The sequence below is a fragment of the Erythrolamprus reginae genome, chromosome 8 (genome assembly GCF_031021105.1).
Source record: "Erythrolamprus reginae isolate rEryReg1 chromosome 8, rEryReg1.hap1, whole genome shotgun sequence".
Classification (NCBI taxonomy): Eukaryota; Metazoa; Chordata; class Lepidosauria; order Squamata; family Dipsadidae; genus Erythrolamprus; species Erythrolamprus reginae.
This window is the reverse complement of record NC_091957.1, coordinates 9,626,244-9,650,498: the sequence shown is the minus strand read 5'-3', so window position 1 is coordinate 9,650,498 and position 24,255 is coordinate 9,626,244. Positions and strand designations below refer to the sequence as shown.

Genomic DNA, 24,255 nt, shown 5'->3' with positions numbered 1-24,255 from the left:
ATTCCCCCTTCTTTCTTTGTCTTCTTCTTCCTCCTCTACTCTTCCTTCCTCCTCCTCCTTACTTTCTTCTTCCATTCCTATGCCAGACCCATTCTCGAATACAGCTCATCTGTCTGGAACCCACACCACATCTCAGACATCAACACTATCGAAAACGTCCAAAGATATTTCACCAGAAGAGCCCTTCACTCCTCCACTCGAAACAGAATACCCTACAAAAATAGACTATCTATCCTGGGTCTTGAAAGCTTAGAACTGCGGCGCCTAAAACACGATTTAAGTATTGCCCACAAGATCATATGCTGCAACGTCCTTCTAGTCAACGACTACTTCAGCTTCAACCGCAACAACACAAGAGCACACAACAGATTCAAATTTAATATTAACCGCTCCAAACTTGACTGTAAAAATATGACTTTAACAATCGAGTTGTCGAAGCGTGGAACTCATTACCGGACTCAATAGTGTCCACCCCCAACCCCCAACATTTCTCCCTTAGACTATCCACGATTGACCTCTCCAGGTTCCTAAGAGGCCAGTAAGGGACGTACATAAGTGCACTGGTGTGCCTATCGTCCCCTGTCCAATTTCCTTATCTCATATATCGTATATATTCTCTCCTTATCTATCTATCTATATATATTATATATATATATATATCATATATATTATCTCCTTATCTCTTATATCATATATATTCTCTCCCTCCCATCTCTTCTTTTTACTTTCTATCATTATATATATTACTTAATGTCTATTCTCTTCCATATGTATTGTATATCGAACAAAGAATAAATAAATAAAATAAATTCTTCCTCCTCGTTGCATCTTCACAACCGTTATTACTAGAATGTGCATAGCCTGCTTGAACTGACTGCCGGCAATGCGGAAACAGGAGCCGTTGGACTAACTAACATCCCTCTTCCCCAATTAGAACCTGGTCAGCAAAACCCAACCTGTGAGGAATGTCGCCCGGGCTACATCGGCCGTCTCTGTAACGAATGCGACAACGGCTACTACAGCTCGGACAGCATCTGCCTGAAATGCCAATGCAATGGGAACGTGGACCCCACCATTTCTCCGAGAGTCTGCAAGGCAGATACGGGTGAATGCATCGGTTGCCTCTACCACACAGCCGGAGTTCATTGCGAGAAGTGCCAAGAAGGCTACGTCCAACGTTTGGAAGGAGCGAATTGCACCAAGGAAGGTAAAGAGTTTTCTCCCACTGGGTTCACACATTCTAGCACCGTGCATAAGTTACTGTATTTTTCAGAATACAGTGGTACCTCTACCTAAGAACGCCTCTACTTATGAACTTTCCTAGATAAGAATCGGGTGTTCAAGATTTTTTTGCTTCTTCTCAAGAACGATTTTCCACTTTCAAACCTGAGCCTCCAAAACTGTAACTGGAAAAGGCAGGGAGAAGCCTTTGTGGGGCCTCTCTAGGAATCTCCTGGGAGGAAACAGAGCCAGAAAAGGCAGGGAGAAGCCTCCGTGGGGCCTCTCTAGGAATCTCCTGGGAGGAAACAGGGCCAGAAAAGGCAGGGAGAAGCCTCCGTGGGGCCTCTCTAGGAATCTCCTGGGAGGAAACAGGGCCAGAAAAGGCAGGGAGAAGCCTCTGTGGGGCCTCTCTAGGAATCTCCTGGGAGGAAATAGGGCCAGAAAAGGCAGGGAGAAGCCTCTGTGGGGCCTCTCTAGGAATCTCCTGGGAGGAAAGAGGGCATGAAAAGGTGGGGAGAAGCCTCCACGGGGTCTCTCTAGGAATCTCCTCTCAGGAAACAGGGCCAGAAAAGGCAGGGAGAACCCTCTGTGCGACCTCTCTACGAATCTCCTGGGAGGAAACATGGCCAGAAAAGGTAGAGAGAAGCCTCCATGGGGCCTCTCTAGGAATCTCCTGGGAGGAAACAGGGATGGAAAAGATGGGGGAGAAGCCTCCATGGGGCCTCTCTAGGAATCTCCTGGGAGGAAACAGGGCCTCCACCCTCCCTGTGGTTTCTCCAATCGCACACATTATTTGTTTTTACATTGATTCCTATGGGAAAAATTACTTCTTCTTACAAACCTTTCTACTTAAGAACCTGGTCAAGGAACGAATTAAGATCATTAAGTAGAGGTACCACTGTATTCTTAGTCTTCTTTGCTTCTTAATTTTAATGCCAACATATCTGCCTCTGTCCTATTTTTTTAAAAATGTAGAATATACTCCAGCCCCAAGGCTCATCCCTACCACTCCAAACTTCAACGCTTCAACCGTCTCGCCTACTATGGTTTTCAACGCCACGCTGGTGCAGCCGACGGTACAACCGGCTTTCCCAAGTCCATCTTCGGAGAACAGCACGTCAACATTGGCTGACGTCTCCTGGGCCCAGTTCAACATCATCATCCTGACTGTCATCATCATCCTGGTCGTTCTGCTGATGGGCTTTGTAGGCGCCGTCTACACATATCGCGAGTACCAGAACCGGAAGCTGAATGCTCCTTTCTGGACCATCGAACTGAAGGAGGACAACATTAGCTTCAGTAGCTACCATGACAGTATCCCCAACGCGGACATTTCCGGCTTGTTGGAAGATGACGCTAACGAAGTGGTGCCCAACGGACAGTTGACGTTGGCCACGCCCATGCATAACTACAAAGCGTGACAAATCCGGGCTGGAACGGATTGCAAATTTATATTTAAAAAAATAGAATCAGTGCCAGGGCGCTTTGGGTGAAGATTGGATGGTTCCTGTGTTTCAGCCAGAAGGACCTAGATATTTTCATTTTCTTGGGTTGGCCAAGCTTTTAGTCAATTGTCCAACAAGAAGACAAGAGTCAGATAATGGCAGAAGTGAGTCCAATGAAAATTACAAATTGGATTCAGCTCGGCCTTTCTGAGGCCACAGTGGGAATTCGCCTATAATTTTTTTTTTTAAAAAGCAGCTGCTTGAATATATATTTTTGTATGGAACCCTTGGAGAAATCACTCAGAAAGCGTCTCATTGGCGACTCAGAAAACCCAGGCAGACCTATTGGAAAATGATTTTTTTTAAAAAAGCGCTTGTTGGAAAAGCGATCAGTGACAAAGCTTGGACAAGAAGAATCAAAAATGTCTCTCGGTCTGAGTTTTGCTATTTTTTTAAAAAAAGAACGATTGATGGATCCAGACAGGATAACGGTGACCAAAGTTTTGCGTAACTCCTTCGTTCTCCTCTCTTTCCCCCCCCCCAAAAAAGGGACTTAGGGACCTAAACTTATTTGTGAATAGTTCCTCCCAAGCTAGTAACGTTATTTAAAAGTGAAACGTGGCTTTTTAATTTTAATTTTTGGCTTCTCTATCTTGCTTCGACCTGGATTCCTTTTCGCAGATAGGAAGCGTGAAAGATGAGGTGAAGAATTTTTACGGAAACCGTATTCCGAGCAAAAACGGTGTGTATAAAAAAGATCAGATGTCGAATTTTGACTGTTTTAAGATTAAAAAAAAATCTGTACAGGGGTTCAGGGTGTCGCTAAAAAAAACCCCACGAGGCCAAATGAAACCAGACCTAAGCTAAGAAATGGAGTGAGAGAAAGTAAAGTATAGTATTAAAGTGCTGTAAATTTAGGGGGTGAATATCTGGAGCTGGGACTCCGGATGAAAAGAGGTTTGTTGCAAATCTCTCGGTCTCGAAAAATACAAGTTGTTTGCAACTTCAAGTTTCAGTTTCCCTTGCTTGTTATTTCAAGGATTTTTAACCTTTATATTTGTGGTTTTGGCGGAGGCAAGGATTTAGGATAGTGTGAGAGAGAGAGAGAGCTGAGAACCCTGTTTCCCTGAAAATAAGACCCAGCCGGAAAATAAGACCTAACATCATTTTTAAGATGCTTGTAATATAAGCCCTACCCACTAAATAAGCCCCAGTTAAGATCATCAGCCAGATGGATGCAATTAGTACCGTATTTCCTCCAAAATAAGACTTGACCTGAAAATAAGCCCTAATGCATCTTTTGGAAGAAGAAAAATAATATATAACCTGGTCTTATTTTGGGGAAAACACGGTATTAGAATTGTTCCCCTGAATACAAAGTCGGTCTAGGATATGTAAGTAGAATTCAGATTTCTCTGGTACAAATGTTAGAATCTGGATTGAATTTGGAACTTTCCATTTATTTGGGAATAAGGATGTCTTCGTTGTAATGAAAACCCATTAATCAAAATAGACAACTTAATTTAGGAATTATATGACTTGCAAGAGTGGAGCAACTGGCTTTTCCAATTAAGTTCATAAACTCATGGCAAAATTTGTTATCTGCTACTTTTTGAATGGGAGCTTAGAAGGTGGCTTGGATTTCCAGACGTTTCTTGCCCTAATATATCTTATTATTATTATTATTATATTATCCTATTCTTGCCCATATACATCAGGATTCGAGAGTTCCTCATTCTGACAGATCGTCTACATTACATTTTCTTTGCCTGAAATTCTAGACCAAGATGTCCTTCGGATTATGAGAACATCTGTAGAACATGATCTAGAAGAATGATCTAGAACAGAGGACGCCATCAGAATAGGTGCTATTAGGGTCTTCTTTGCTGCACAGTCTCTGTTCTCAAGACTGTGGGTGTCACCAGGTGTGTGCGAAGTTTCCGAAAGGTGCCCTAATTAATTCACGAGCCACGAGCCAAGTTTCAAAAGGAACCCAGTCATTTATTAGGAGCAACATTCCGGCAATTACTCAGGTGGAGTCAGCTCTGACCTCGCCTAATTTATGGCCCCCTATGACCCTGTCTCCCCCCTCCTCCCTGGGCATGTCATAAATCACATTCTACAATGGACAACGTTGATGAGCTATTAAAAATCCCACCCCTCCTTTTGACTCTGTTAATCTAGGATACTATCAGGAGAAAGGCATGTGTGGAATGTCTTTTCGGTAAGGAGGACCCAGCAACTCTGTCAGTTCTCACCCCACTCCTGCTTATGCCAACTTGAAAGTTTTGCAAGTTGACAATGTGACTTGGTTCCCATTTGGTTTCTCTCGGTATTTCAGTAGGCAACACCGGATTAAGAACTATCAACCAAAACCCTCTTCTCTAAGAAGCTGGTTCCTCTCTCTAAATACTGTAATTCCATATAACATTATTTTGAGGAGGAAGTCAATCATCTGAAGGGTTTCCTTGGTGTTCTCTTGAGGGTCTTCTTGCAGATGTTTTATCACCCAAACTAGGTAACATCATCAGTGGAGGTAACATCATCAGTGGAGAAGGAAGAGGAGAACGACAACGACTGTGGGGGTCCTTGGTGCTTTCTGAGCTTGGTTGTTTTCTTACAGACTTTTCATGACCCAACTACAGAACATCATCAGAGTTAGAAGAGAGTAGTGTTTGCAGAAAGGAGGAGGAGGAGGAGGAGGAGGAAGAGGAAGAGGAGGAGGAGGGAGACAACAATGACTATGGGGATCGTGGTCCTCTCTGAGCTTGGTTGTTTTCTTACAGATGTTTCATGACCCAAACTAGGTAACATCATCAGAGCTAGAAGAGAATAGTTTTTGCAGAAAGGAAGAGGAGGAAGATGAGGAGGAGGAGGAGGAGGAAGAAGAGGAGGAGGGCAACAATTGTGAGGTCCTTGGTAGTTTCCTTACAGATGTTTTGATACCCAAACTTCATAACATCACCAGTGCTAGTCAACAATCTTACAAGGTTGGAAAGAGACTTAACAATATCTCAGGAACACACACCAATTAAAACACCTGCCAGTATTTCATCTCCTTTATTGAGAGGTGTTTTTTTTTAATAGCTTCTCTTTCTTCTTGGAGCTGAGAGTCCTGTATGAATTCACCCATCAGGGTTGGGTAACTCTATTCGTTCCATGCACACATCTTATTAACTTAACTGTTAAGCCTCAGGGGGTGGGAAAAAAATGCAGAACCTCTTTGCCTCCAGGGCTTGGAGAAGGAAATTGCGTGAAATTACAGTGTCACATTTATTCCACGAAGGAAAACCAACTTTCATCTGCACGGTTGGTACAGAAGAAATTGCACTGTAGGCTGGATCTAAGTGGAATATGGTATTTGGAAAGTTATATTTAAGCAGGAAACGCCAAATGGATTTCAGTTGACGGAGCATGAAACGAAACAAAAACAGACTTGGACCAAGATAAAACCTTTATCTTTGGAGCATTCATTTCTTCCGTAGTCGATCAAAGAAATACAAGTTCTTAGCACTTTTGAGACTCACAAAGTTGTTGAAATAAATAATCTCTGGACAGGATGACTGGGACGATTTATGCTAGGAATATTTTTGCTCTGAAGTTACAGCGTCTGTTAAAAACCGAATCCGGATTCCCATTGAGAGATTTAGATTTAGATTTAATTGGATTTGTATTTAATTGGATTTGAGAGCATTGTATTGCTTTCAAGGAGGCTATGATTGGTCAAATGTTGTGCGTAATGCCATAAGTTTGTGATGGTGAACCTATGGCAGACGTACCAGAGGTGGTCCACAGAGCCCATACTAACTGCTTTTCTGGTTTCCGGCGCATGGGCACTGGCCAGCTGGTCTTTGGGTTTCTGGCACTCTGGTGCATTTCAACGCTTGCGCATGTGCACATACATTCCAATTTGGGCACTCACTGCCATAGATGTACCATGTTTATGGGGTTCTTCCTGAGTCTGGTGGCTTTCTTCAAGACGTTTCGTTACTCAACTAGATGTTCTGCCGGTGTGTCCCAACCGCCCATAACTACAGGGTAATTAGTCCAGAAAGACAAACACCACACGATAAAAGGAAAACCAAAAGTCTTTATCAACAGAAAAGCAGGAAAAACTCCCTTTTTAAACGTCAAAGGGATTTTCTGGTACACACAAGGCACAGGTTAAATGCAATCCAATTTCTCACCCAGTAACTGGGAAATTGAGTCCAAATTCCAAAGTCCAGAAAGTCCATACATAGTCTTGAACAGGGAAACAGCAAAACAACGATCTTGACGAACTATGAGTCAGATAAACTTCCACAAGGCTAAACCAGCACGCTGTTCTTTTTATCTGTAGCACTAATTACAGCAGCCCCACCCAACCACAGCTGGCCTCACTTATCTTCTGTAATAATCCTTCAGTTGTTCTCTCCTATGCATCACTCTACGCATGTGTGGATCTGTCATAGGTTCTTGTTCAGAATCCAGGGATGATAAGGATGATTGATTTCCTCCTGGGCTGTCTGCCAAACTCCACCCTTCCTTGCCACTCACACTTCCTTCATCAGAGGAGTCTTCGTTGGGAGATTCTATCGGAAGCAAAACAGGCCTGGGGCACGTGGATGTTTCCCCCACATCCACCTCCACATTCCTTGGGGCAGGAGCTGGGCCAGAGCCAACCACAACACTAGGTAATGCCATTCGTGTTAGAAAGGAATGGAGTTATAATGTACATAAACAGAGAGCAAACCCATTCCCTTCTAGCACTGATCATGTTACCTAGATGGGTAATGAAACATCTTGCAAGAAAACCAAGTTCGGAGACTTATCAAGGACCCCACAAATATAACACCCTTATGGCATCACGCACAAGTCGTAGACCCTCGTTTCAATCCTGAGCTACAAATATTCTCCCTTGTTGGCGTACCCTATTTGCTTTCCATTTTTAAAAATTGCACTTTTAATTTTAAAATTGCACTTTTCTTTCTTTTTGTCCTGGGTGGCTTTGCTTCTTCTTTCAACCTTTTCAGAACTTTGAAGACTCTTCCTCCAATTTTGGGGTTTGGGTGGCACACATTGCATCGGCAATCCTTACGTTTTGCTAAAACAGAGTGAGACAGGCTTCCCCTCCCCCCCACACCCCAGAAAATGGATGTTGAGTGCTGTTATTAAGAAGGATTTTGAAAAAGAGGTCTCCATCATGTCTTGAAGCCCTCAAACAGTCCCTCTATCAGTTGCAATTGAAACAGGAACACATTTGCTGGATATATTTTACGTGAGGCCCTTTAAGCATTCTTGCAAACATCTCATTACCCACCTAGGGAACATGATCAGTGCTGACATTTTCTTCACCTGCAAGAAAGGCAAACTTCAAAACCCTTCGAAAGACTTTTGGAAGAAAACCTGACAAGCTTGCAAGGGCGTCTTTTTAAAAATATTGTAATAGTCCGTCGAGCTTGTAAGTCGAACGCCCCATGTAATGTTGAGTGAGTTAAAAAGTCACAAACTTGTTTATTTTCATGAGATCAAATGGTCCACAAGCAGGCGATGTCTGTACAGTGCAAAAATGGTCACAGAGCTTTAAAAGAAAAAAAAGCCTGCGGAAATTAAATCAACCGGGTGTGCACTGAAGATTTATTTATTTATTGGATTTCTAGGGCGCCCTTCTCCAGCGGACTCAGGGGCGCTTACACGATAAAACCAATACAGAATGCAAAATGTACTGCTCAAAAAAATTAAAGGGAACACTTGAACAACACAATATAACTCCAAGGAAATCAAACTTCTGTGAAGTCGAACTGTCCACTTAGGAAGCAACACTGATTGACGATCAATTTCACCTGCTGTTGTGCATATTCAACTTTGTAAAGAATAAAGTATTCAGTGAGAATATTTCATTCATTCAGATCTACCCTGTTTCCCCAAAAATAAGACGTTCCCCGAAAGTAAGACATGTCAGAGGTTTTGCAGAATTTGCTAATATAAGGCACCCCCCGAAAATAAGGCGTAATCAAGTTTACATACGGTATGGTGGAAAAACATACGGTACCATTCAAAGCTGTTTCTTAGCAGTACCGTAATAATGTGGCGTCCCCTGCTGACCCCTTCCATCACTTTGTACCATCCAGTACAGCAGACACAGTCTCCTGCTGTCTCACCGCCATTTACAGTCTCCACTACAGTGCATAGACTGTAGTTCCTCTGGTGGCCGGAAGCTGCAATAGCGGGTGTATACTGTTGTACCATATAAGTGCCGTCGTTTGTGTGTGTGGGTGCCATACTGACAGGTACCGTACCGTAATCAGTGTACCGTACGGTACACTTTCTTTGGGGGGTGTCAGCTTTTCTGCCTGTGAATTTGTCTTCTTTGAGAAATATAAGGCACCCCCCGAAAATAAGACGTAGCACAACTTTTGGAGCAAAAATTAATATAAGACAGTGTCTTATTTTCAGGGAAACACGGTAGGATGTGTTCTTTGAGTGTTCCTTTTATTTTTTTGAGCAGTGTATAAGAAACCCAATGTAAAACCTAATCTAAAAACCCCACGCAATTAAAAACTATTTAACTAAAATCCAATCATAATCATTCTCTCATACAGTCGGCTGGAGGAAGAAGGCAATGCTCAACAGCTCCAGGCCTGCTGGCAAATATGTGTTGTTAGAACTTTACGAAAGGCCAGGAGGGCGGACATGGTACAAATCTCCGGGGGGAGTTGATTTCAAAGGGATGGAGCTGCCACAGAGAAGGCCCTTTCCCTAGGGCCCACCAGGTGACATTGCTTGGCTGATGGGACCTGGAGAAGGCTCCAATTGGCCGCCGGGGATGCATGAGAGTCTTCGGAGAGGGACGGCATACAAATCTAATAAATTGAATTGAATTGAATGAAGCAGTAGACAGTGCCGTAAGAAATCTGGTTCTAAGCCATGTAGGGCTTTATTGGTGATAACCAACACTTTGAATTGCGCTCAGAGAACATTCAGTAGCCAATGCAGCTTATGGTTGATGTGGTTGCAGAAGGGTGTCACTAGAAACATTTTCAAATAAATGTACACGAAGTAAAAAGAGGTGAGTTTTGATTTAAGCCACATCTAGTTTAGTTTAGTTTAGTTTTATTGGATTTATATGCCCTCCCTCTCCGAAAACTCGGGGCGGCTAACAACAATCATAAACAATGTACAATAAAATCCAATACTAAAAGCAAATTAAAACCCCTTAATATATAAAAACCAAACATACATCTAGCGAGAACTGAGCTACTTCAATCCCTGAGTTGAACAGAGTTGAACAGAGGTGATATCCCTGGGGGTAATGTTGGTCTTTACCCAAAGTAGTGTTCAAAATGTTTTACGATTTTAAGGAAATGGGCCAGTTAAAGTGTGAAATACTCCGTCCTGTGACCAACTGGGGGAAAAAATTGTTTCCAAACAATAAATAGAGAGGCTATGTGTGTATCTTTTTATTTTCCTCCCAAAAAAATCTTAAAATTTAATGACTTACCCCTAGCTAGAAATAATTGCATGAAGGTTAAACTGTAGAGAGATGGCATGAAACTATTATGAAATAGGTACCACTATAGACGAGGCCAAAAAACCAAGATATTTAAATTTATGAAGCGAGTATGATCATTTTAGCATGGTTTGCCAATCCCGTTTGACACTCACGTATATGAGAAATACCGTATATGTTGCACAGACCTAATCCATTGAAAAGAAGCTTGAAATACCTTTCTGTTAATGCAACCCTCTAAACTTTTGATAATCTCACAACATTCATGCCTCTGATTCTTTGTGTTAAGTTTTCAACTTGCAGATCTTGAATGCAAGTTATATGCATTTTAACATGCCATGTCAACTATATTTTGGAGGCCCTTTTTAATCCTAAGCATTCGTTCGGCTTATGAAATGCATTTGTTTAAGGGGGGGAAATTGTCTCTCTGTGTGGAAGATTGTGTGTACAGTATGTGTGTGAGGGGTGACAGTATGATCCAAATTTACCTGGAATTTATACTGGAGGAATGTTATTTAAAACCGCAAATAAAATGTAGATAATTTGTATCTAACCCAGTTGGGCTGTTTATAAGTTTGTTTTATGGCATGCAACCTTCGTCTTCGCATCTCATTTCTAGAGGAATCTGCAAACCACGTGCAGAGAAAGAACGTAGTTAGTCCTCAACTTGCGACCACCGTTGAGGGCAGAATTTATGTTGCTAAGTGAGAAATCTGTTGAAGTCCACATGTCACAGAAGAGCCAACTTTGTCTACACATAGTTGAAGCGAATCACTGCAGTTGTTAAATCAATAACACGGTTGTTTTATTTATTTATTATTTATTATTTTATTTATTTGTTTTGTCAAGTACGTATTGGTGGTATACAAAGATACAATAATATTTATATACATGATACTAGTAAAAGAGAAACATTAGGACATAAATACGAATCCGTTGCCAAGCATTTGAATTTCGACCACATGAACGAAACTCCAAATGTGTTTCAAGAAGCATTTACATGAAATAGCGGGGCGGGGGGAAAGAAGCTACATGGACTCCAAGTCCCATCAGAAAAGATACATGGACTCCAGTGGGTAGAGTGCAGTACTGTAGGCCATTAAACCTGACTGCTAGATCTGCAGGTCAGTGGTTCAAATCGCATCACTGGCTCAAGGTTGACTCAGCCTTCCATCCTTCAGAGGTGGGTCAAATGAGGACCCGGATTGTGGGGCCAATATGCTGGCTCTGTTATAAAGTGCATTTGCTAACATGTTGTAAGCTGCCCTGAATCTAAGGAGAAGGGCGGCATTAAAAAAAAATGAAATAAATAAATAAATATTAATAATAAAATAAATACATAAGTCCCATCAGCCAAAATAGAGAATGGGAGTTGTGGTCCAGCTCCTGGACTTGATAGGCTTGGCCTCCCCCACCTCCCAGTTTTGGAGAGCTGTTCTCGTCCTACCTAAGTTTAATTAGCATCTCCATCAACCAATTCCTAAAGCATCTCCATTAGTTCATCCTTTTTTCTCTCTCTCTTTCCTCCTCGGTTTCTTGGGTACCAAGCCCTCGACAAAGATGGCGACCGCCTCCCCGCCTTCGCTCCCTCTCATCGCGCAGGCGCGCCCAGCCACAGTTCAAAACCTCCACATCGGCCACCTCTTCTTTTTTTTCCCTCAACCGAGATGGCGCCGGGACGGGCTTCCGGGCGCTTTTCCCTCCCACAAAATGGCCGCCGTCCCTGCGCTTTGGTTCCCCCTTCCCTTTTTTTGCCCTTTCTCGGGCGGTGTCGGCGGCTTCGGCAAGATGGCGGCCGGGGCGGTCCGAACGCCCGCTGCGGTTGTTTAAAAAATTCCGAGGCGACCGCCAAAAGTCGGAGACGAAGAAGAGGCGCCGCCGCCTGTCAGCGGCCTCCCTCAGACGCCGCCTCCCGGGGCCGCGCCATGGACTCCATCCCGGGCGAAGACCCCACTTTGCCGCTGGAGAGCAACAGCGGGTAAAGGCCGTTAAGGGCCGTTGACGGGAGGGGAAGGGGGGAAGAGGAGGAGGAGGGGGAGGAGTTAACTCTTTCCCCGCCGGCGCGCGGTGGACAAAGCGAGGGGGCGGGGCCTTCCCCCCCTCGGTGGAGCCTCCCGCGGCCGGTGCAGTGGATCTGAATCCCCCCAAAAAGGGTGGGTGTGGGAAATGGCTTTGTGTGCCCGCCTTTGCTAGGCTTGGAACGACCTTGCAGAAGGGTGGTTAATGAGGTGGGGTGGGGAGGCAGAGGGGAGCCTTGCAAGAGTGACCAGGAGTGTGTTTGTGGGTGTGCTTTTCTGGATCTGGGGTGGGGTTTAACCCCAGGCCCTTCCCTGATCTCGATGGGGGATGCGCTACAGCTCCCATCCCTTTAGCTGTCTTTGCTGATTGGACGGAGGGCCCTCCAAGGAGGGTTGTGAATAGAATAGAATGGAAATTAGGAATAGAATAGAATTAGAATAGAAATAGAATAGAAAAGGATTTAGGAACAGAATAGAATAGAAATTGGGAATAGAATAGAAATTAGTACTAAGATAGAATAGAAATTAGGAATAGGATAGAATAGAATAGAAGTTAGGAATAGAATAGAAATTAGGGGTTGGATAGAATAGAATAGAAGTTAGGAATAGAATAGAATAGAAATTAGGGGTGGGATAGAATAGAATAGAAGTTAGGAATAGAATACAATAGAATATAAATTAGGAATAGGATAGAAATTAGGAATAGAATAGAAATTAGGGGTTGGATAGAATAGAATAGAAGTTAGGAATAGAATACAATAGAATATAAATTAGGAATAGGATAGAAATTAGGAATAGAATAGAATAGAAATTAGGGATAGAATAGAAATTAGGAATAGAAGTTAGGAATAGAATAGAAATTAGAAATAGAATATAATAGAACAGAATAGAATAGAAATTAGGAATAGAAAGGAAATTAGGAATAGATTAGAATAGAATATAAATTAGGAATAGGATAGAACAGAATAGAATAGAATGTAAATTAGGAATAGAATAGAAATTGCTTATTTGTACCCAGCAATCAAGAAACAATCAATATTAATATAAATCATAATGTTACAAGCGACAAATGACAGTCCTAAGGTCATAAGTGGGAGGAGATGGGTGATAGGAATGATGAGAAAATTAATAGTAATGCAGCCTTAGTGAATAGTTTGGCAGTGGTGAGGGAATTATTTGTTTAGCAGAGTGATGGTATTTGGGGGAAAACTGTTCTTGTATCTAGTTGTCTTGGTGTGCAGTGCTCTGTAGCGATGTTTTGAGGGTAGGAGTTGAAACAGTTTGTGTCCAGGATGCGAGGGGTCAGTAAGTATTTTCACAGCCTTCTTTTTGACTCGTGCAGTATACAGGTCCTCAATGGAAGGCAGGTTGGCAGCAATTGTTTTTTCTGCGGTTCTGATTCTCCTCTCAAGTCTGTCTCGGTCTTGTTGGGTGGCAGAACCAAACCAGACAGTGATAGAGGTGCAGGTGACAGACTCAGTGATTCCTCTGTAGATCTGGATCAGCAGCTCCTTGGGCAGTTTGAGCCTCCTGAGTTGGTGCAGAAAGAACATTCTTTGTTGTGCTGTCTCGATGACCTTTTTGATGTTAGAGGACCATTTTAGGTCTTGAGATACGATGGAACCTAGAAATTTGAAAGTCTCTACTGTGTTGATACTGTGTTATTGTGAGAGGTGGTCTAACAAAAGTCTACCACCATTTCTACGGTTTTGATTGTGTTCAGTTTCAGATTATTCCGATCGCACCATGACAATTAAGAGGAAAAGGGGGAGACACAAGACTGATCGGACTTGGGGTGCATGTAGCCAGCTAGATCAGTTTGGGGGACATCAGCAGATTGGGATGGGGGGGGTACTTTCCTCCTTTCAGATCAGGACACACTACAAGCCCCATCCTCCCCAGGTGTAGGACTCAGAGCCTCTGAGTTCTGCCTGCCTTTGATAGCTGCAGATTCCCCATTTCTAGTTCTTGCACCTTTCAACTTAGCATCTTTTATTTTATTTTATTATTTTATTATTTAGATTTGTATGCTGCCCCTCTCCACAGACTCGGGGCGGCTCACAACAAGACACAACAATTCATAACAAATCCAAATAACTTTAAAATATTTTAAAAAGAACCCCATTTTTCTAACAAACATACACACAAACATACCATGCATGAATTGTACATGCCCGGGGGAGGTGTTTCAATTCCCCCATGCCTGACGACAAAGGTGGGTTTTAAGGAGTTTACGGAAGGCAGGGAGAGTAGGGGCAGTTCTAATCTCTGGGGGGAGTTGGTTCCAGAGAGTCGGGGCCGCCACAGAGAAGGCTCTTCCCCTGGGGCCCGCCAACCGACATTGTTTAGTTGACGGGACCCGGAGAAGGCCCACTCTGTGGGACCTAATCGGTCGCTGGGAAACCAATCTTGGACTACAGTTCCCATCGCTCGCCTTGAAGATAATAGGAGGAGGCGTTTGGAAACCAAAGTTGGAAAATTCATTTTTACTTATTTAAATGGACGTATGTAGGAAAATATTGCAAAGACCGGATAAGCCACGATGCCTCTACCCATATATTATTCTCAATCCCCATTGGTCCACCGCTGATGGGACATGTAGTCCAGGGCTGTAAAAGCAGGTGGGTGAGGAGCACATAAGCTTGGGGCCTGCAGGATGATTATTTTTTAAAACTTCCTTCTTTCCAGCCTCAATTTTCCCCGGCTTCCAGATGTCTCCGGAGATGAGGTTCGCAACCAAATGGGAGGCGGTGGAGGTAATTTTTTTTAAAAAAAAATATTCCCCAAAACTCTTTTTTTTAAAAAACCAATCTCTTTAAATGCATTAAATCAATTTTTACAGACTGGCATAAAGACATTGTTGCATTTCAAGCCATTTTATCTAAGTACAAAACAAAACAAAAAATACTTGGAAGAGAAACAAAAGGGAAGTAATTAAGTCTGCTACACCGGAAACTTTGTTGCATTGAAGTTTCTTCTTCTATGCCAGTGATTTTCAACCTTTTTTGAGCCGCGGGCACATTTTTTACATTTACGAAACCCTGGGGCACATTGAGCAGGGGGGGGGGGGCGCTAAAAAAAAGTTTGGACAAAAAATTATCTCTCTCTCTTCCTCCCTTTTGATTTCTTTCTCCCTCCCTCTTTCTCACCCTTCCTTCCTCTTTCTTTCTCTCTCTCTCCATCCCTTTCTTTCTCTTCCTTCCTTACTCTCTTTTTTGCTCTCTTTCTCTCTCCCTCTCTACCTCCCTCTATGTCTTTCTCACTCACTCCTTCCCTCCCTCTCTTTCTCTCTTCCTTTCTTTCTCTCTCTTGTTCTCTTTCTCTCTCGCTCGCTCTTTCTCTCTTGCTTTCTTTCTCTCTCTTGCTTTCTTTCTTTCTCTTGCTTTCTTTCTCTCTCTTGCATTCTTTCTCTCGCTTTCTTTCTCTCTCTTGCTTTCTTTCTCTCTTGCTTTCTCTATCTCTTGCTTTCTTTTTCTCTCTGAGCTTCGCGGCACACCTGATCATGTCTCGCGGCACACTAGTGTGCCACGGCACACTGGTTGAAAAACGCTGTTCTAAGGGATTGTTAAAAACCCATCCAGAAGGAGGAAAAAAAATAAACAAATTCTTGGAGGATTACACAATCACTCTTGCGAACCACAAAGTGTGTGTTTAATACTTTTAAATTCTAATTTCCTTCCCTAGCAGAATCGATCTCAAACTGCATTTGTTGAAAATAGATAGCAATTTCTGGCAGTGTTTTCAGGCGGGTGGGTGGGAGGCAAAATGATAGTACTGTATAGCTAACTAGTTTAAATGCAAATCTAGCCTTCGTTTGCTTTATTAACTTTTTCCCAGACCTAGGAAAAGAAAAACAAAACTGTTAGGGGAATTCTAGTTCAGCTCCAACAATCTGAACATAAGACATGTAAAAAAATATTTTACTTGTGGGTTCTTGGAAAACGAGTTGTGAAAAATGACTAAAGAGATTTTTGTTTAAAAAAAGAAAGAGGTTTATTTGGCATTTCCGCTTGAGACGTCTCTTTGCCCTTCACTGTTAATGGTGTTTTCCTGGAAATAAGACCCTGTCTTATATTTTTTTGAACCCTGAAATAAGCGCTTGGCCTTATTGCCATGGATTCAAAAGCCCGATTGGGGGAGGTCTTGTTTTGTGGGCAGGAGAGGGGGGGACAGGGTATAAATTTAAAAGTTTTCTTAATTAAAAAAAAATACTGCTGTTGCTGCTCCTTTGGTGCTTTTTAAGAGCAGAAGTTAAATAATTTCTCTTTTCTGCATGCTTAATTTAACCTGAGGTTTATTTATTTATGAATGAAGGCAAATATAAGTGTTCCAAGGATAATGCGGATAAATAGAATGTGGGTCAATTGTTGGGACTAGAGATTTATTCTTCTGAGCTTTCTAATTCATGCGGGAGCTCATCATCAGGAAATTTTTCTCTACACAAATGCGCGCATGAGAGCGTGCGCGCACACACACATATTATTTCCAGTAGAGAGAAATATACACTGCTCAAAAAAATAAAGGGAACACTCAAAGAACACATCCTAGATCTGAATAAATGGAATATTGTCATTGAATACTTTGTTCTGTACAAAGTTGAATGTGCACAACAGCAGGTGAAATGGATTGTCAATCAGTGTTGCTTCCTAGGTGGACAGTTTGATTTCACAGAAGTTTGATTTACTCGGAGTTATATTGTGTTGTTTAAGTGTTCCCTTTATTTTTTTGAGCAGTGTATATATACAGCAGTGCGTGTGTGTGTGTGTATGTGTATGTATGTATATGTATGTATATATATATATATATGTCACATGGTGGTTTTTTTTGCTGAATTTGAAAATTAAGGGAGACTAGGATAGATCTATTTCAGCCTTATTTTGGCCTCGTCAGCTAGCCATACCCCACTGGGACTTGAACCTGCAACCTTTGCCTTGTAAGGCAGAGAATTAACCTCTAGGCTACAGTATCCAATCCCTTCATCTCTGCACCAGTGAAGGGTGTCATATTTTTGTGTCAAATCACCCTGGTGTATTGAAGGAACATCACAGCTCCTTATTTGCCTCTCGGCCCAACCCAGGGCCATTTCCAAGGCAGTTAATTTTATTGATAGCCGACAATTCTATCTGTATGTGTCACATGTTTTTTTTGCTGAATTTGAAAATTAAGGGAGAGAACAGATATATATATATCTGTTGGAAATATATATATGACTTGCCAGCCTGCCTACCTACCTACCTGTAATCTGTCCGTCTGTCTGTCTGTCTGTCTGTCTGTCTGTCTGTCTGTCTATCTATCTATCTATCTATTTGTGTCTAAATATTTGCTCTTTATTTGGATTATTGGCAGCGTTACCTGAGGTGGCCGAAGAAACAGTTTCACCAAGCAGGGCGCGAACCATGAAGGATTTTGAAAATGTAAGTTTGGTGGCTGGTTTTTGGGGAGTGTTTTTACATATATAGGTAGTTCTTGATTTGCAATAATTCACTGAATGAATGTTCGACGTTGCAACGTCACTGAGAAAAATGATTTAGGATTGATTCCCACACACTTAACTACCAAAATTCTGATGCTAGGCAACTGCAATTTGGAAACACAATGTGGACAAGTCAAACAATTTGGGAAGTTTGGCCCTGGATGCTGCTTCCGTTAAGAAGTGGTTTATCTGGGAATAAACCTGGATAAACATTTTAATGCTTGCAATTTTTGTTATGCTAGGCTGCTTTGTAAATTGAGTAGTTGTGACTTCCCTTTCATTATAGAAAGGTGCAAGCATCAATATTTTATTAGCAACATATGACATTTCTCTGGGGAGAGGTGCAGTGGCCTACAGCTGGCGCTCTCGCCTCACATTCAGGAGGCTGTGAGTTCAATCCTAGGGAGAGGCAGATACAGTGATACCTCGTCTTACAAACGCCTCGTCATACAAACTTTTTGAGATACAAACCTAGGGTTTAAGATTTTTTTGCCTCTTCTTACAAACTATTTTCACCTTACAAACCCACCACCTCCACTGTGTTGCACCGCCTCCGGACTTCCATTGCCAGCAAAGCACCCATTTTTGCGCTGCTGGGATTCCCCTGAGCTCCCCTCCATGGGAAACACCACCTCCGGACTTCTGTAGTTTTGCGATGTTGCAGGGGAATCCCAGCAGCGCAAAAACGTGCGCTTCGCTGGCAACGGAAGTCTGGAGGTGGGGTTTCCAAGTGAGGGGAGCCTCAGTGAAATCGCAGCATCGCAAAAACACAGAAGTCTGGAGGTGGGGTTTCTCATGGAGGGGAGCCTCAGGGGAATCCCAGCAGTGTAAAAATGGGTTCTTCGGCTGGCAAAAGGGGTGAATTTTGGGCTGGCACGCATTAATTGCTTTTTCATTGATTCCTATGGGAAACATTGTTTCGTCTTACAAACTTTTCACCTTAAGAACCTCATCCCAGAACCAATTAAGTTTGTAAGACAAGGTATCACTGTATTTCTCTCTCTCTGGAAACAGTGGGAATATATATCTGCTGAACAAAACTCCACATTGGCAACAGGAAAGGCAATGGGCCAGTAAACACTCTGCTAGCTCCATTAGTTGCCCAGGCTCCACTCCGCAAGGGATTATAGGGTCATTGAAAGATGATGATGATGATGATGATGATGATCTGAAGTGGCGCATTGGTTACAGTGTAGCACTGCAGGCTACTTCAGCTAACTGCTAGCTGTAGGTCAGCAGTTCAAATCTCACTACCCTGTAGACTTCGCATGTCGGAAGGTCGCAAAAAGAGGATCGCGTGACACCCCCCCCTCCCAGGACCCTGCAATCAGCATAAATATGAAACATATTGTTAGCCGCCCCAAGTTTTCGGAGAGGGGCGGCATATAAATCCAATAAAACTGAAACTGAAACAATTGTCAAGCATCCAAATGTAAATCATGTGATGACATGAGGGATGCTGCAGTGGTTGTTTGTGTGAAAAATGGTCATGTCCCTTGTTTTTCAATGCTGTTGTTACTGTCAGGATTTAAAACCTGAGATAATATTCCAAGTACAGTGGAGATACTGTAATTATGGAGTCTACGGAGAGGGGCGGCATACAAATCAAACAAACAAACAAACAAGCAAGCAAACAAATAAATAAATAAATAAATAACTGTAATGTTGAAGGAATGCTGAGTCATGGTGCAGCAGTAAAACAATGCAATCCGTTCTATGACCTGATTGGTCAATACTTGTATATATTGTAATACACCTTTACATAAGTGTAATTGGTTGGTTGTTTTGGTGTGGTCTGATAGTGATTAGTGGTCTGGTCTTGTGGTTTAGTAGTGGTTGTGTCGTCTAGTATAATAGCTTGGTTAGGTGTTCTGTAATATAGTATAGAATTAAAAGTTTTTGATACTACGAAGAACTAAAAGCCTTTTGAAGAAAGAATTCCTGCTGTAGTGTCTTTATTAATAAAAATTAATAAATATCTTAAATTATATTTGGATTTGTTATAAATTGTTTTATTCTGTTGTGAGCCGCCCCGAGTCTGTGGAGAGGGGCGGCATACAAATGTAAATAATAAATAAATAATTAATAAATAAATAAAACTGCCCAGTACCTGGTGTTTTCCACATTTCCAAAGCAAGTTCAAAAATCAACTTCGGACAGTCACTAAGCGAATTGTCATAAGTCAAGGACTAGCTGTAATTGCGGCCTACTGAAGTTTGAATTGGAGGAAACCGATGTTTGTGGTGTGGATTTAGCCGCTTGGAAAACCATTCAGGTCACCGTCTCTTCTTTCACCAGCAAATCACGGAGCTCAGGAAAGAGAATTTCAACTTGAAACTTCGCATCTATTTCCTGGAGGACCGGATTCAGCAGAAGTTCGATGATCCCCATGATGACGTCTACCGGATCGTAAGTGTTGGGTGGGTTTTTGGGCGGTCCCTAGTTTCCGTAAAGGCACCGGCTCATATTAGAACATTACTGGCATATAAAGACATCCTTATTTGGTTTATTGGCGCCATTGCAGTGGTGGGTTGCTGGTTTGGGTGAACTGGTCGTAGCGGCAGTGCAAGGCTCAGCCCACCCACCCAGACATCATCATAGATGATCTGCGCATGCATAAAAGGTTCTGTGCATGCGCAGAAGCCCCGTGCATGAACAAAGTGAGCATGCGTGCACATCCACAGTTCCAGATCAGTAGGGAAGGTAAGTGAAACCCACACAGAGCGTTTTATAAGCTGCATCCTGAATAACGGGAAACAAGCTTCTTATAATCATCTCCATTGTCCATAGCACTCCCTGTAGGGACTTTCTATCTGAGGCAGTGGTGGAGGACTCAGATAGAAAGTCCCTACAGAGAGTGGTGTGGACAACAGAGAAGATTATAAGAAACTCGCTTCTCTGTTATTCAGGATGGAGCTTATAAACGCTCTGTGCTTAAGAGCTCATAGCATTGTTAGAGACTCCACACACCCACTTCATGGAATGTTTCCGTTGCTCCCCTCTGGGAGGATGTTTCAAAGTATTTCTGGCAAGACTTCCATATTCTTTAAAAGCTTTGTTCCATATGCCATCCGTCTGGTAAACTGGCAAGATTTGTTTTTTTCTCATTATGTACATGTACCCATCCAAATTAGACTGTGTTGTCTTTCTGGATCACATAATATATGTGGGGACATATATAATTTTGTATGTATTTATTTTATCATTTATTTATTTATTATTTATTTATTATTTAGATTTGTATGCCACCTCTCTCCGCAGACTCGGAGCGGCTCACAACAAAATAAAACAGTTCATGACAAATCTAATAATTATAATTTAAAATATTTTTTAAAAACCCATTTACTAAGCAAACATACATACAAACATACCATGCATAAATTGTATATGCCCGGGGGAGATGTCTCAGTTCCCCTATGCCTGACGACAAAGGTGGGTTTTAAGGAGCTTACGAAAGGCAAGGAGAGTAGGGGCAGTTCTAATCTCTGGGGGGAGCTGGTTCCAGAGAGTCAGGGCCGCCACAGAGAAGGCTCTTCCCCTGGGGCCTGCCAACCGACATTGTTTAGTTGACGGGACCCGGAGAAGTCCCACTCTGTGGGACCTAATCGGTCGCTGGGATTCGTGCGGCAGAAGGCGGTCTCGGAGATATTCTGGTCCGATGCCATGAAGGGCTTTATAAGTCATAACCAACACTTTGAATTGTGACCGGAAATTGATTGGCAACCAATGCAGACTGCGGAGTGTTGGTGAAACATGGGCATACCTAGGGAAGCCCATGACTGCTCTCGCAGCTGCATTCTGCACGATCTGAAGTTTCCGAACACTTTTCAAAGGTAGCCCCATGTAGAGAGCATTACAGTAGTCGAACCTCGAGGTGATGAGGGCATGAGTAACTGAGCAGTGAGTCCCGGTCCAGATAGGGCCGCAACTGGTGCACCAGGTGAACCTGGGCAAACGCCCCCCTCGCCACAGCTGAAAGATGGTTCTCTAATGTGAACTGTGGATCGAGGAGGCCGCCCAAGTTGCAGACCCTCTCCGAGGGGGTCAATAATTCCCCCCCCCCAGGGTGATGGACGGACAGGTGGGATTGTCCTTGGGAGGCAGAACCCACAGCCACTCCGTCTTATCAGGGTTGAGTTTGAGTCTGTTGACACCCATCCAGGCTCCAACAGCCTCCAGACACCGGCACATCACTTCCACTGCTTCTGTGGTGTATATTGGAGATGGTGACCCTTTGGGAGCTGTATTCAATGAAATGTCATTTTATTGTGTGGTGATTGGTGTACATCCAAACTGATAATAAAGTTATTCTAATGTCTAAATTTAGGAAAAACAATGTGCTTGTCCCGTTGCCTATGTGGGATGTCTTGGGGTCTGCTTGGAGTCTATCCTTCGTGAAGGCCAAAATTTGGTTATGGAATAGGAAACCGCGCTGCAAAAATTCCTTGTGGGGACACATATACATTGCTCAAAAAATTAAAGGGAATACTTAAACAACACAATATCAAGTAAATCAAACTTCTGTGAAATCAAACTGTCCACTTAGGAAGCATCACTGATTGACAATCCATTTCACATGCTGTTGTGCAAAATGGAATAGTTGTGCAAATGAAATATTCAATGAGAAATATTCAATGAGTGTTATTTGAGTGTTCCCTTTATTTTTTTGACCAATATATATATATACATTTACAACACCACAAAGATTGGAACTTCAGCCTGATGATGGTGAATGTGATTTCGCCAAAACGTCGCATAGACATGCAAAATATTACACAGGGCAAAACCCGAACTCAGAACAATCTACATATATATATATATATATATATATATATAGATAGATAGATAGATAGATAGATAGATAGATAGATAGATAGATAGATAGATAGATAGATAGATAGATAGATAGATAGATATATATATATATATATATATATATATATATATATATATGTCCAGCCGATGGTATCTGTGAATGATTATGATTGGATTTTAGAAGTTTGATTTACTTGGGGTTATATTGTTTAAGTGTTCCCTTTATTTTTTTGAGCAGTATATACAGTATATGTATATTCCTTAAAAATGCGAGTTCCGGGCATAGTTATAAATAAAGAAGCAGTAGCCATCACAATCTCTGGAATGAATAAAAAATTATTTAAAACTACTAAAATTACTAAGCTTTCATCAGTCCTTACTGACTTCGACAGAGTGTGAAATCCCCATTGAAGGCAACGTGTGTGCCTAAGGGGAGATGAATTTCAATGAAGGGGAGAGAGCAGGGAGAAGTACCTTCAAAGCAATACCTGACAGCCCTGCTTTACCGCACCCAGGGAGAGAAAGAGGCAATACACAAGGGGGAAAGAGGCAACAGAAATTCCATTGTCATCTGCCAGCATGACTAAGGCCGAAAGAACAAAGTTAATTACAGGAGGGAGGAAAGGGTGTGAGCCTTTTACACGTGCAATGACTAAATTGAGTGGCATATAAAAAAAGGCATTTCTTCAATGGGGATTTTACACTCTGACGAAGTCAGTAGGGACTGACAAAAGCTTAATAATTTTAATAGTTTTAAATAAAATGTTTATACATTCCGGAGATCGTGGTGGCTGCTGCTTCCTTCTATCATCTCTCTCTCTCTCTCTCTCTCTCTCCCTTCCTTTCTTCATTCATTCATTCATTCATTCATTCATTCATTCATTCATTCATTCATTGGATTTGTATGCCGCCCCTCTCCGGAGACTCGGGGCGGCTAACAGCGACAATAAAACAGTGTACAGTGTTCTTTCCTTTCTTTCTTTCTTTCTTTCTTTCTTTCTTTCTTTCTTTCTTTCTTCAAATTTTTCTGCATCTCTCTCTCTCGTTCTGTTAGAACATCGAGCTCAAAGTCGAATTGGAGAGTGTAAAACGAGAACTTCATCAACGAGAGCAGTTGCTCCGGAAAGCATCGTGAGTATATTTCCTCCCGTTCTCAACGTGCTGATGGCCCTCCTTGTTTTACTTGTGTTTCGGGTGCCTGGCCGAGCTTCCCCTCTGCAGGCCAGGTCGGGGAGGTGGGTTGAGTTGAGAAAGGAGGCCTAGTCGGACGGCAGCTCCATCCTTCGGTCTTCTGCTCCTCCTTGACGGTCCCATGTCTGCAGGAAAGCCGTCGAAAGCTTGGCCCAGGGTGGCGATGCCGAAATCCAACGCCTGAAGGAAGACGCTGAGAAGAAAGTCAAGGAAGTTGAAGTAAGCTTGAGTAGCAGGATCCGGCTTCTAGAGGAGGCAAGTCCTAAGAGTTGGGGGGGGGGGGGAGTTTTGAATCTTTGGATCTGGTGGGAAGGTTTGTTTTGATTTGTCTGTCTGTCTGTCTGTCTATCATCTATCTATCTATCTATCTATCTATCTATCTATCTATCTATCTATCTATCTATCTATCTATCTACTCTATCTATCTATCTATCTATCTATCTATCTATCCATCATCTCTCTCTCTATCATATGTCTGTCTGTCTGTCTGTCTGTCTGTCTATCATCTATCTATCTATCTATCTATCTATCTATCTATCTATCTTTCTTTCTATCTATCTATCTATCTATCTATCTATCTATCTATCTATCTATCTATCTATC

General features: G+C 42.3%; 3 protein-coding genes across 5 annotated transcripts in view; 2 read left to right on the top strand and 1 right to left on the bottom strand.

The window, feature by feature from the left end:
- Positions 1-3,675, top strand: part of MEGF9 (multiple EGF like domains 9) — a 50,894-nt gene extending 47,219 nt beyond the window's left edge. The window contains exons 5-7 of one of the 2 annotated variants that reach the window (XR_011559694.1): positions 935-1,207; positions 2,197-3,173; positions 3,224-3,675. Coding sequence is in view for 1 of the 2 variants with exons in the window: in XM_070758807.1 (XP_070614908.1) it covers positions 935-1,207; positions 2,197-2,642 (719 nt within the window). In the remaining variant the exon portion in view is untranslated. Of the gene's footprint in view, positions 1-934; positions 1,208-2,196 lie in introns of both variants that reach the window. The other variant, XM_070758807.1, reaches the window with a different exon arrangement.
- Positions 1-24,255, bottom strand: part of ST6GALNAC4 (ST6 N-acetylgalactosaminide alpha-2,6-sialyltransferase 4) — a 683,294-nt gene that overhangs the window by 505,073 nt on the left and 153,966 nt on the right. The window lies entirely within an intron of this gene.
- CDK5RAP2 (CDK5 regulatory subunit associated protein 2) overlaps positions 12,000-24,255 on the top strand; it is a 118,572-nt gene continuing 106,316 nt past the window's right edge. For both annotated transcript variants that reach the window (XM_070758771.1, XM_070758770.1), the window contains exons 1-6: positions 12,000-12,133; positions 14,862-14,929; positions 17,520-17,587; positions 19,945-20,055; positions 23,516-23,592; positions 23,784-23,907. In XM_070758771.1, coding sequence (XP_070614872.1) covers positions 12,081-12,133; positions 14,862-14,929; positions 17,520-17,587; positions 19,945-20,055; positions 23,516-23,592; positions 23,784-23,907 — 501 coding nt within the window. In that variant the 5' untranslated portion in view covers positions 12,000-12,080. The remainder of the gene's footprint in view (positions 12,134-14,861; positions 14,930-17,519; positions 17,588-19,944; positions 20,056-23,515; positions 23,593-23,783; positions 23,908-24,255) is intronic.